This window comes from Piliocolobus tephrosceles, chromosome 8, assembly GCF_002776525.5.
Source record: "Piliocolobus tephrosceles isolate RC106 chromosome 8, ASM277652v3, whole genome shotgun sequence".
NCBI lineage: Eukaryota > Metazoa > Chordata > Mammalia > Primates > Cercopithecidae > Piliocolobus > Piliocolobus tephrosceles.
In genome coordinates this window covers 99465435-99477841 of record NC_045441.1, presented here as the reverse complement: position 1 = coordinate 99477841, position 12407 = coordinate 99465435, and the positions used below count along the sequence as shown (strand labels likewise).

The 12407-nt window shown below is 38.8% G+C and overlaps 1 protein-coding gene across 3 annotated transcripts in view; it reads right to left on the bottom strand.

The window, feature by feature from the left end:
* Nucleotides 1-12407, bottom strand: part of PIK3CG (phosphatidylinositol-4,5-bisphosphate 3-kinase catalytic subunit gamma) — a 43809-nt gene that overhangs the window by 23969 nt on the left and 7433 nt on the right. For all 3 annotated transcript variants that reach the window (XM_023183073.1, XM_023183072.2, XM_023183074.1), the window contains exons 4-9: nucleotides 12152-12377; nucleotides 10343-10446; nucleotides 5481-5627; nucleotides 2642-2732; nucleotides 1700-1830; nucleotides 603-714 (exon numbers count right to left, since the gene is read on the bottom strand). In XM_023183073.1, coding sequence (XP_023038841.1) covers nucleotides 603-714; nucleotides 1700-1830; nucleotides 2642-2732; nucleotides 5481-5627; nucleotides 10343-10446; nucleotides 12152-12377 — 811 coding nt within the window. The remainder of the gene's footprint in view (nucleotides 1-602; nucleotides 715-1699; nucleotides 1831-2641; nucleotides 2733-5480; nucleotides 5628-10342; nucleotides 10447-12151; nucleotides 12378-12407) is intronic.

The following is a 12407-nucleotide window of genomic DNA, read 5'->3' as shown; positions in this document are numbered from 1 at the left end:
AGGTGGTGATGCTAGCACCGGGGAGTGGCTGTAAATACAGATTAACATTAGCAGAGAGGTTTCACTGCACAAAGACCAAAATAAATCAATTCCTTGCAGACTCATATCAAAACCCTCTCAGTGAGTGGCAAGTGACGACTGAGCTGCATCTGGTGGCAGGCTTTATAGTGGCAAGCGAGTTGAAAAAAAAGTGTGCAATGATCCTGAAACCATCCTTGCTCCCCCATCCCTGTCTGTGGAAAAGTTGTCTTCCAACAAACCGGTCCCTGCTGCCAAAGAGGTTGGGGGCCACCGCTCTAGAGTACCTGAAGCACCAGTGTCTCTACACAATGACTTCTAAATATGTGCCCCAGTCTTAAACTCCATTTAAAGACTACTCTGTTCTGAAAGGAGGGGGACATGGGGAGTGTTTAATGGGCACAGAGTTTCAGCTGGGGAAGATGGAAAAATTCTGGGGATGAATGGTGATGATGGTTGTACGACAAGGTGAACATATGTAATGCCACTGAACTAAACACTGAAGAGTTAAATTACAGTTAAAATAGTAAATGTTATATATATTTTACCACAATAAAAGTTTATTCTGCACTAAATAAACTCACCTGTCTCTGTGATCATAATATTGTCATTGTGTCTGTCGCCTATTCCAAGAACAAAGGTTGCCACACAGTAGCCTGCACAGGAATAAACAAATCTCTCCACTGCTGCCTGAAACTAATTAAAATGCATTTGAATATTAGTTGTCTTCTAACTATAAAAAGCAACATGAATCTACAAATGACTTCTAAAAAGAGACTATTCTGGAAACCATTTTCAGAGAGCAAGTTAGTTGTGCCAGATTTCATTAGCATTGTATCTATGAATTGCCATCTTTCTCATTGCCCTGCTTATATTTTAGGTGAAGATTCAGTGAAGCACAATGGCATGAGGAAGAAACAACAGTCAAAGGGCAACAGTAATTTAATCAAAGGGTTCACTTCCTCTCCATGCATCACTTGCCAACAACTATACAGAACCCATGGTAATTTCTCCTTCATTTGTGAACATGTTTTGCTTGTGACCACTAAGAGTATGCTTGGGTTCACAGATCTACATGTATAACAGATTAATAAGTGCTACTCATTATATTTCCTCCCCAAAAGGCTGCTAACCATGCAAATGAGAAGTGCTAATCCTGTGCAGCAGAACTTTAAACGACAGCCAAACAGCCTAACCACACAGCTTGTGAAGGATGGAGCATATGCACTTCCAAGGAATGGTGGAACTGACATTTTCAGCATCCATGATTTACCATTTAGATTAGAGTTCAGCAGTAAATTATAAATTACTTTGTTGTGTATGTTGTATTTCCCAGGTACATAATAATTTATACATGGTAACTAAATATTTTGGCTGAACAACAAAAATAGATAGCCATAAAAAGTGCTAACAGATTATTTCACAGAACCAAATTTTAAGCAAAGCATGCCTGATAATCAAAAGAGAAGCAAATGCTCATGGAGTCCTGAACTGAGTGCCTCTGTTTCACACAGATGTGCTGTCACCATGGGAGAGTACTTCATTATTTCACAAGTAAAAAACTTCACTAATATGTCAGGAGGCAAGACACTGACAGATTCTTTGAAAACGTGAAGCCACTATTGCTATATAAATGACAACTTGTAAGGAGCTGTTAGACTGGGAAAAAGCATGAGCTCACCTTTTCTTCAGTAGGGGATTTTTCTTTGAGCCAGTGATTCAGGACTTCATCTTTAAATGCTCCCGTGTTGCCCACGGTGCTTTGCTGAATTTTGGCAATTGTTGTGGCATCTTTCACAATCTCGATCATTCCTATAGAAGGATGCACAGAGTCTGATGGAGACTGGGGGCCAGTGCCTGGCCCAGAAGACGAAAAGCTATGTCTTTGTTGAGTGAAGGGCAGCTTTTTTTTTTTTTTTGACCAGAGAGCTATTTTCCAGGTCTATGCTATTGGTTTTCTTATGAGGAATAGAAAGGAAAGAAGGAGGACATGGAAGTTGTGTGGGATATGCTTTCAATATCCCAGAATGACAGGAGGAAAGGGCTGGTTTTGAATAGTAATAAATAAAAGCATTTATATGCTGAGCATATTCTTCCTCAGATGGCAATCTGTGCCTTTTCCTTTTTTAAATTACAGGGTTCAATGTAAATGATTTTGTAGAGTTCTCAGATCAGAAACTTGAATAAACATATGTTTCATTGAAACTAATGGTGAATGTCTATAAAAATACCTGATAGTAGAGTGTGTAATAGCTTTGATAATGTGAATTCTGGAATACTAAAATAAGTGACAGATCTTTCCATCTATTTTTAAATGTTATTTGTGAGAGAAAAGTTTAATATGTAATGAAATGAGTTAAAGTTTAGAGGTGGAGAAGGAAAGAGGAGGGAACAAGTTCTTACTAAAATCATTTCCATGTATAGTCACAAGGATTTGAATCACGCATTCATGTATTTTCAATATATCCACATTAAATTGATAGTCACATTCACCAGCATGGAAATATTTTCTTCCTTTTTATTAAGATTATGATTTTTCAGTTATTAAATGTCTATACTGAAGGAATTATAATCTTTTCAAATGAGCTGAGTGGTCTATTCATCTCCTGAGGTAACTACATACCTATTTTGTCACCAGTTGAAATGCAACCATATGGCAGGAGGCACAGATCCAAAGATTCAGTCTCCCAAATGGACTCCATGATTCGTAGAATCTGGGCATCAAAAGATAAAAATGTTTATATATATATATATATATAAACTTAATATATTTTTCTTCTCCCTTGAAAATAGCAATCATATCTTATAACACAAAATATAAAAGTAAATGTAAAACATGTAAGTGACAACTGTATGTTTATTGGTCAATCTGGTACACTAAAGTTTCTCTTCTTTGTGAGCTTGTTAATTTTGGTTTCCGAAATGTACCTTGGGGAAGAGGATACACAAATTTCTTGTTTTGGTTTGGTTTTGGAGACAGAATCTTGCTCTGTTGTCCAGGCTGGAGTGCAGTGGTGTGATCTTGGCTCACTGCAACCTCCACCTCCCAGGTTCAAGTGATTCTCCTGCCTCAGCCTCCTGAGTAGCTGGGATTACAGGCACACACCATGATGCCCGGCTAATTTTTTTTTTGTATTTGTAGTAGAGATGGGGTTTCACCATGTTGGCCAGGCTGGTCTCAAACTCCTAACCTCAAGTGATCCGCCCACCTTGGCCTCCCAAAGTGCTGGGATTACAGGCGTGAGCCACCGTGCTCAGCCAATAAATTTCTTTTGGAGTAGGTTTTAGCTGTGGTTCATCACCTCTCTGTTCAAAATGTTCTGCTCTACTTGTGTCTATTTTACCCCAAAACTCTAACATCCTTACACATATTTATCACTCTAAGGCAACAACCAAAGAGCAGTAACTACAATGATGATAATGATAGCGAACATATACTGAATGCTGCTTTATGTGATCCTTGCATTGCCCTATAATGTGGATAAGATTATTATTCTCATTCTACAGGTGAAGGAACAAAGCCTTAAAGAACTCAAATAACTTGCCCTTAGCTGCCAAATTATGTGTCCCAACAAATAAACAAAGTAGGCTGGGCATGATGGCTCACACTTAGAATCCCAGCAATTTTGGCGATTATCTGGCCCATGCCTAGAATCCCAGCAATTTTGGCCATTGTCATGGTGTCTTTCACAATCTTGACCATTCCTATAGAAGGATGAAGGGTCTAATGGAGATTGGGGGCTGATGCCTGGCCCAGAGAAGGAAAGGCTGTGTTTTTGTTGAGTGAAGGGCCGAGAGGTTTTTTTTTTGACCAGAGAGCTATTTTCTAGGTCCATACTGTTGGTTTTCTTATGAGGAAGAGAAAGAAAAGGAGAAGAACGTGAAAGTTGTGTGGGAGGCTGAGGCGGGAAGATTCATTGAGCCCAGGAGTTTGAGGCCAGCATGGGCAACATGGCAAGATCCCATCTCTACAAAAAATAAAATTTGCCAGGTATGGTGGTGCACACCTATAGTCCTAGCTACTTCAGAGGCTAAGGCAGGAGGATTGCTTGAGCCTAGGAGTTTGAGGCTATAGTGGGCCGTGATCGTGCCACTGTACTCCAACCTGGGCAATAAAGCAAGACCTTACCTTAAAAAATTAAAAAAACAAAACCATGAAGTACCTAAAGGACAAAGGCAAACTCTCCCTTAAAATGAGAAGACCAACAGAGTAATTTTTGTGTTTTTAAAGTGTCCATCTTCAAACAATTCGAAATATTCTACAGATTTATTTGAAATTTAATAAACTTGCAAAAAGTTTGAAGGATTTCTCTTTTTCTTTTCTAAAATACCTCCTGGACAATACATAGACCATTCTTGAAATGAAAGCAAAGCAAAGGTATTCCTGTTTCTATATCAGAAATAAGTAGGCCGGGCACGGTGGCTCACACCTGTAATCCCTGCACTTTGGGAGGCCGAGGCGGGTGGATCACGAGGTCAGGATATAGAGACCACCCTGGCTAACACGGTGAAACCCCGTCTCTACTAAAAATACAAAAATTAGCCGTGCATAATGGCGGGCGCCTGCAGTCCCCGCTACTCGGGAGGCTGAGGCAGGAGAATGGCGTGAACCCGGGAGGCGGAGCTTGCAATGAGCCGAGATGGCGCCACTGCACTCCAGCCTGGGTGATAAAGCAAGACGCCATCTCAAAAAACAAACAAACAAACAAACAAAAAAAGAAATAAGTAAAAACAGAAACTTAGAATTGGAAACATGACCAGTTTTAAATAGGCTACCTTGAAATAAATCAATGTGATTTGTCTACTTTAAATAAACCATATTAAGTATTAGAAATTATTACCCCTACAATACTGACCAACTAGAATCTGGAGAACATTACAGACTTGTGAAGCTAAAGTTTATCTAGAAATGTTAGAAAATATGAAAATAATTAGCACTGATACATTGACCATTCACCTTCTGTCCTAATAGTACTTCACTCTTGTCACTTACCTGCAGGATTTCTGTGGTGACCTACTTGCTCATCTTCTCTCTCCTTCCCATCAAATCATTGCTTGATTTGTTTATGTGTATCAGAGGAGATGTATCTAAGTGCCTAGAGATGTGCAGACATATCTATGGGCAGGAATGAAGTGAGTGCTGGGGATAAACATGGCTATTTTCTATGTTATCAAGCTTAGAATGGGGTGTATAAAAAACACATTAGGTGAGGGAGGTATATCTGGCTACTTGGGAGTGCCAGATATGCATCTTGGACAGAACCATAATGCTCATTAGATTGCATATCTAATAGTCTGCAGCCATATTCCCCAAGTGAAAACTCTCTATTATGTAATATTTGATCACAATTCATCATATGAAAGAAGAGTGTGGGAACAGAGCCAGCTGGAGAAGGCATGTTTTTGATGTAATACAGAATTGTGTTTCCAGATAATTGAAAACAATCTTAAAATTAGCATACCTGTAAAATAAGCATGTCTTGGCGCAGATCATCACCATGTTTAAATATAATTCCAATTGTTTCATTTGATAGGGCTGTAGGATCGGCACATTTAAACTCAAGCCACAGTGGTTTTTTCTTGGAGGCCATTACTTTACATTTTTCAATCTGTAAGGAAGCAGTCACATGTTCACCACACACAATGAATAATGAACACACATGGTGGAGACACAAATTCTCTTGCAAAACATCACTATAAACAACAAGGACAAAGCCCTAGTTAGAAAATGATTTTCAATATTTGGGTAAAAATACAGAAGTTGTTTTCACCAAATCTGGAAACTCCATGTGAGAGTGAATTCACAACTCTGAAACCAGTGCCTCTCAAACTGTGCTCCAAAGAACTGCAAGAGTCTTTGGAGGTGCCTAAGAGGTATGGCAGATCTCACCCTCCCCATGCACACAGAGCTCTGGCACTCCCACAACCTCTTTAATGGACAGCAACCTGGCTATTACATTTGTCCTCCGTCTAAGATTTAATTTGAAAAAAAGAATTCTAATGCTTCCACAATGTCAAAAAAACTATTATTGCAGAATCAGATGCAATAGGCTACATCTAAGAAGATGAAATTTAACAGAAATAAATGGAAAATCTGGCATTTAGGTACAACATGCCCTCCCCCTAAACTTCATACATCTAAATAAATTCAAGGTAGGGGAAATGTGGCTTGGCACTCATTCACTTAAACATAAAAAAAGTAGGTGTTTCAGGCAAAGGTGAGTTCACCACAGATCAAAATTGTTATGTAGTCGTTTAAAGAAGCAAACACAGGCTGGGCGCCATGACTCACGCCTGTAATCCCAGCACTCTGGGAGGATGAGGTGGGTGGATCACGAGGTCAGGAGATCGAGACCATCCTGGCTAACACGGTGAAACCCCGTCTCTACTAAAAATACAAAAACAAAATTAGCCGGGTGTGGTGGCAGGCACCTGTAGTCCCAGCTATTTGGGAGGCTGAGGTGGGAGAATGGCATTGAACCTGGGAGGTAGGGCTTGCAGTGAGCGGAGATCATGCCACTATACTCCAGCCTGGGCAACAGAGTGAGACTCCATCTCCAAAAAAAAAAAAAAAAAGCAAACACAATTTGAAGCTGTATTAATATGTCATAATTCCTTCTAATCTCTAAATAATGGACAGTGGATACTGTGTGCTTCTGCTATAAGGCCAGTTTGCTGGTAATTGTATACAAAATTAAACATTCAGGGGAAGAACTTCCTCATCTTTTCACGTGGCTTCACTGCTACGGGAGTTGCCATCCTGCCATAAACAACTAGAAAACTATGAAAAATATATAAAACTCTTTCCAGACATTGAACAGGCAGTGGAGGTCCCTGACCCCTGAGGAAAGGAAGACAAATGAAGTGAGCCCTGTAATTGCCCCAAATTACTGCCTGGGGGCTGTTTCTAGGCTACAGCACAGAGAGAGGAAATCCAGACTGAGCCCAGAGTCCAGCAGTCTAAATTACTGTAACTGAAGTCTCGGAGAGGAGAAAAAAGAGGCAACAGAAAAAACTGGTTGAAAAATTTCCAAATTTGATAACACTATAAACTCATAAACTCAAGGAGCTCCATAAACTCCAGTAGGCTAAACACAAAGGAAACCCATACCAGGGTACATCATAATCAAATTGCTGAAAACCAGAAATAAAAGAGAATCTTAAAAACAGCCTGGGGGAAAAAAAAGACATATTATGCAGACAGAATCAAAGATAAGACTCATCATCAGAAAATATGCAAGCCAGAAAAAAATGCTAGTGTAAGAAAAAAACCAATTAATCTAGAATTTCATATTCAGGGAAAATATTTTTCAAAAATGAAAGCAGAATAAAAAGTGTTTCAGATAAACAAAAGCTGAAAGAATTTATTGTCAGCAAACTTGCAGTAAAAAAGATGTTAGAAGCTCAAGGAAATCTGGACCTATATGAGGCAATAAAGAGTAACAAAAATGGTAAATATGTAGGTAAATAGTTAAAAATTATTTCACCTATTAAGTCTGTGAAGTCTATTTTTTAACTGTTTAGGGCAAAAATAGTAACGTATTATGCCATTTATAACATATGTAGAAGTTAAAATCATAATAAAAATAATGCAAAGGATGTGCGGGTTAATGGAAGTATACTGCTGCCTGTATAAGCACATGTATATGAAGTGCTTTGTTATTTAAAGAGCATCAAGAGTGTGTGGTATTGATGTAAGGACAGACATTTAGATCAATGGAAGAAGAACAGAGAATCTAGGTGTAGACTCACACATATATGGTCAGTCGATACTTGACAAAGGTGCCAAGGTAATTCTCCAGGAAAAACAAAACAAAACAAAACAGTCTTTTCAACACATGGTGCTGAAAAATCTGGATATTCATGTTAAAAAGTGAACTCTGACCTTCACCTCACACTGTACACAAAAATTAACTCAAATTGGATTGCAGACTTCAATGTAAGATTTAAAACCATAACCCTTCTAAGAAAAAATATCTGCCACATTGAGTTAAACCAGAATTTCTTAGCCTTGGCACTGTTGCCATTCTGGGGTGGATAGTGTTTGTTCTGGGGGACTATCCTGTACCTTGCAGGGTATTCAGCAGCACCCCTGGCCTCTACCCACTAGATGCCAGTAGCATTCTCCCAGTTATAACTAACCATCAAGAATGTCTTCAGACATTGCCAAATGTGGCCTTGGCAGACAAAGGGATTACCCCAAGCTGAGGCACTGGATTAGATAGATTTCTTTTTCATTTTTATTGAAACAGGGTCTCACTCTGTAGCCCAGGTTGGAATGCAGTGGCACAAACACAGCTTACTGCTATGTTTGCTCAAGTGATTCCCCCCACCACAGCCTTCCAAGGGCGGGGACTATGGCACATGCCACCATGCCCGGCTATTTTTTAAATTTTTTATAGAGATGGAGTCTTGCCATGTTGCCCAGTCTGGTCTCGTACTCCTTGCCTCAAGAGATCCTCCCGCCTTGGCCTCCCAAAGTGCTGGAATTACAGGTGTGAGACACTGTGCTAGGCCTACACAGATTTCTTAGATAAGACACTAAAAGCACAAACCATTTAAGAAAAAGTTGCAAATTTGACTTAATCAAAATTTAAAGCTTCTGTTCTTTGAAAGACACTTCTAAGAAAATAAAAAGGCAAACCACAGACTAACAGAAAATATCTGTAAAATGTATATCTGATACAGAATTTGTATCCAGTTTATATAAGTAACTCTCATAAATAAAAAGAAGGGCCAGGCGCAGTGGCTCACTCCTGTAATCCCAGCACTTTGGGAGGCCGAGGTGGGTGGATCACGAGGTCAGGAGATTGAGACCATCCTGGCTAACACAGTGAAACCCCGTCTTTACTAAAAATACAAAAAAAAAAAAAAAAAAAAAATTAGCTGGACATGGTGTTGGGCGCCTGTAGTCCCAGCAACTTGGGAGGCTGAGGCAGGAGAATGGCATGAACCTGGGAGGTGGAGCTTGCAGTGAGCTGAGATCACGCCACTGCACTCCAACCTGGGCAACAGAGTGAGACTCTGTCTCAAAAAAAAAAAAAAAAAAAAAGGCAACCCACCTAAAAAACTGGTGAAATATTTGAATGGAAAATTTTCAGAAGGTACTCTAATGGAAAATGAGCACATAGAAAGACACTCAACCTCATTATGGAAATGCAAATAAAAACAATAGTGAGATATCACTTCATACTCATTTGAATGACTAAGATTAAAAAGACTGATAATAACAAGTGCTTGCCAGGATGTGGAACAAGTAGAACTCATTGTATACATTGCTGGAATTTAAATGGTACAACCACTTTGGTAAAATGGGTATCTTGTAAAATCACACACACACACCATCTGACCCAACTACCCCACTGTTAAACATTTATTCAAAAAATGAATGGAAAACAAACTGTGGTATATCCATACAAGGGACTACTACTCACTCATAAAAAGAAAAAAATTACTGATACATACAATAACATGAATGAATCTTAAAAGCGTTATGGAAAGTAAAATAATTCAAATATAAAACTATGTACTGTATGATTCCTCTTAATAAAAGTCTAGAAAAGGCATTTTATGATAGAAAGTAGATCTGTCACATTTGCAGGGAGAATGGGAGGAGAAAAAGGATTAACTGCAATGGGACATGACAGAACTTTTTCTATAACATGTCTATGGAAATGTTCTAGATCTTGATTGTGGTGGTGGTTACATAATTGTATACATTTCTCAAAACTCACTGAATTCTACGTTTTGTTTTGTTTTTTTTTTTTTGAGATGGAGTCTTGCTCTGTCACCCAGGCTAGAGTGTAGTGGTGCGATCTTGGCTCACTGCAACCTCTGCCTCCTGGGCCCCAGTTCAAGCAGTTCTCCTGCCTCAGCCTCCCGAGTAGCTGGGATTACAAGAATGCACCACCATGCCCAGCTAACTTTGTTTTGTATTTTTTAGTAGAGATGGGGTTTCACCACGTTGGCCAGGCTGGGTCTTGAACTCCTGACCTTGTGATCTACCTGCCTCAGCCTCCCAAAGTGCTGGGATTACAGGTGTGAGCCACTGCGCCTGTTCCCTGAATTATATATTTGAAATGGACAATTTTTATTGTATACAAAGAGTATCTCAAGCTGATTTAAAAAATATGGAAGGGAAATTATCTGGTGTTGAGGCTTTCATAACCAGTGATTAGACAAGAGCTTATGAGAAACCCATCCAGAGATTCTCCAGCTTCCCTGTCTATGCATAAACATTAGGTTTTAAGTACTGGGCCCCAGCAAGCATGTTAGACATCTTCAAGACATAAAGACCACATGGAGACATCCAAGTGATACCTACTGCCAGCGCTCCTGCTTTCAGTCCAGGATCATATGGAACTCTAAAGCTTTTGGGGAGTTGAGAATTCTGCAGGTTTTCAAGTTTTTGTTTAAGTTGTGAAATAACTGTAATTGTCAAAAGTACACAAGAGTTATGTGAGTTCAAGAAATCATCAATATTATCTATTACATTTCCTGAGAACACACTTATTCATAGCATTCTATACATTTGTTCTGGTGTAGAGCAGGAGAAAAGTGGGTGGGCCCTGCCTTTGAGGAACTAACCATATGAGGTGGTAAGATACATTGGGCTTACTGTGAGCAACATAACCATGTGCACATACTACAACAGGGGACAGAAATATGTGAATATATGTGGGATAACACATAAACACCAACACAATCCAAGTAGAGAAGGATACTCTGAGGGTAATGCTAAGGAATTAATACTGTAGTTTTCTTTCCAGCATGTTAAACTTTAAACTACCATCTGATTTGAGGAACAGACATTTGAGGAAAATAATAAATGGAATTTGGTTAGGGTTCTGTAATTTCTTTTCAGAAGAGGAAGTTAGGTTCTGTAGAGAAGTAGAGAAGATGGATGCGACAGCCTCAAAATTCTAAAGGCAAAATATGTGAATTAAAAATTACTGGATAACTGACAGAATGAGGGTCAGTACAAATGTTTTCCTTTCTTAAGAGGGAGAAAGACATTTTAAATTTTCAGGAGTTTAAAATACTGGTTGAGTACATGAAGTCTCTATGTAATAAGCCACAGTGCTAGGTCTAGGTATGTCAAAATGAAAACGAGATATTCTCTAGATTCAAGGTTCATACAGTTTACCAGACCAGGAAGATATGTTAAATACTTTAATTTGATGTAGTATCAATCAAAATCTACAGAATTACAGAGAAGGAGTGATTAATTTTCCTAGGGCAGGAGCAGGTTTTCTTAGGGTAGGGATAAGATATTGGAAACGGCTTGAGAGAGAAGGTGGTGTGTGCGTGTGTGTGTGTGTGTGTGTGTGTTTATTACCTTTACACACACACACAGATACAGAGTCATCTCTTGGTCTCTGTAAGGATTGGTTCCAGGACTTCCTGCAGATATCATAATCCATGAATGCTCAAGCCCCTGATATAAAATGGTGTAGTATTTGCATATAACCTATGCACTTCCTCCCATAAACTGTAAATCATCTCTGGATACCTAGAATATTTGATACAATGTAAATGCTAAGTAAATAGTTGTTATACTGTACTGTTTAGGGAATAATGACAAGAAAAAAAGTCTGTACGTGTTCAATGCAGATGCAATTTTTTTCCAAATGTTTTCTATCCGTGCTTGGTTGAATTTACAGATGTTGGGCCACAGATAGGGAAGAATGAATGTATCTCTACATATTACTCTGAGATATATAGATGAAGAAATGCCAAAAAATTAAAATAGCCTCTCAAAATTCATCATTTTATAAGACTGAAAACTTGAAAACTATATGTGCATATTCAGAGATGTGAAGAAAAAGGTAAAGATTTGGAAATATCTAATCTTTGTGTATGCAACTGTTCTTAAAAATACATCTTACATCTGCATAATGCTAGTTAATTTTTCAGAGTTAAGAATATGTAAATATATAGTTAAAAATTATGAACTTGTAAAAGGAGAACTTTAAATTTGTTTACTCTATGCAGACAGAAGACTCAAAAATGTGTTCTTGGTGCCTTCAGGAGGATGCAACTTGGATTCCAGGAAGAAAAAGAATTATAGGAACAATGGCATTTGGAGACAAAGGCATTTGGAAAGAGAACCAAGAAAATATAGCCACCATACCTTGGGAACTGACGTCATACTTTTCAGCAGAGAGCGATTTAATATCAAGGGTGACTTTTTGTAACATCTCGATGACTTGGACTTGTTGGGTAAAGTCGTGCAGCATGGCTGTGCCACAGCCCCTCAAATAGGCTTCCAGAATCACAGCGAACCTCTGCTGATAGTGTCTGGACTGGGCTATCTCACTTCTCAAGAACCAAAACAAAAAGTGACCAATTCTTTTGTTCTGAGGGCAGGTACAAGAAAGTTGAAATTA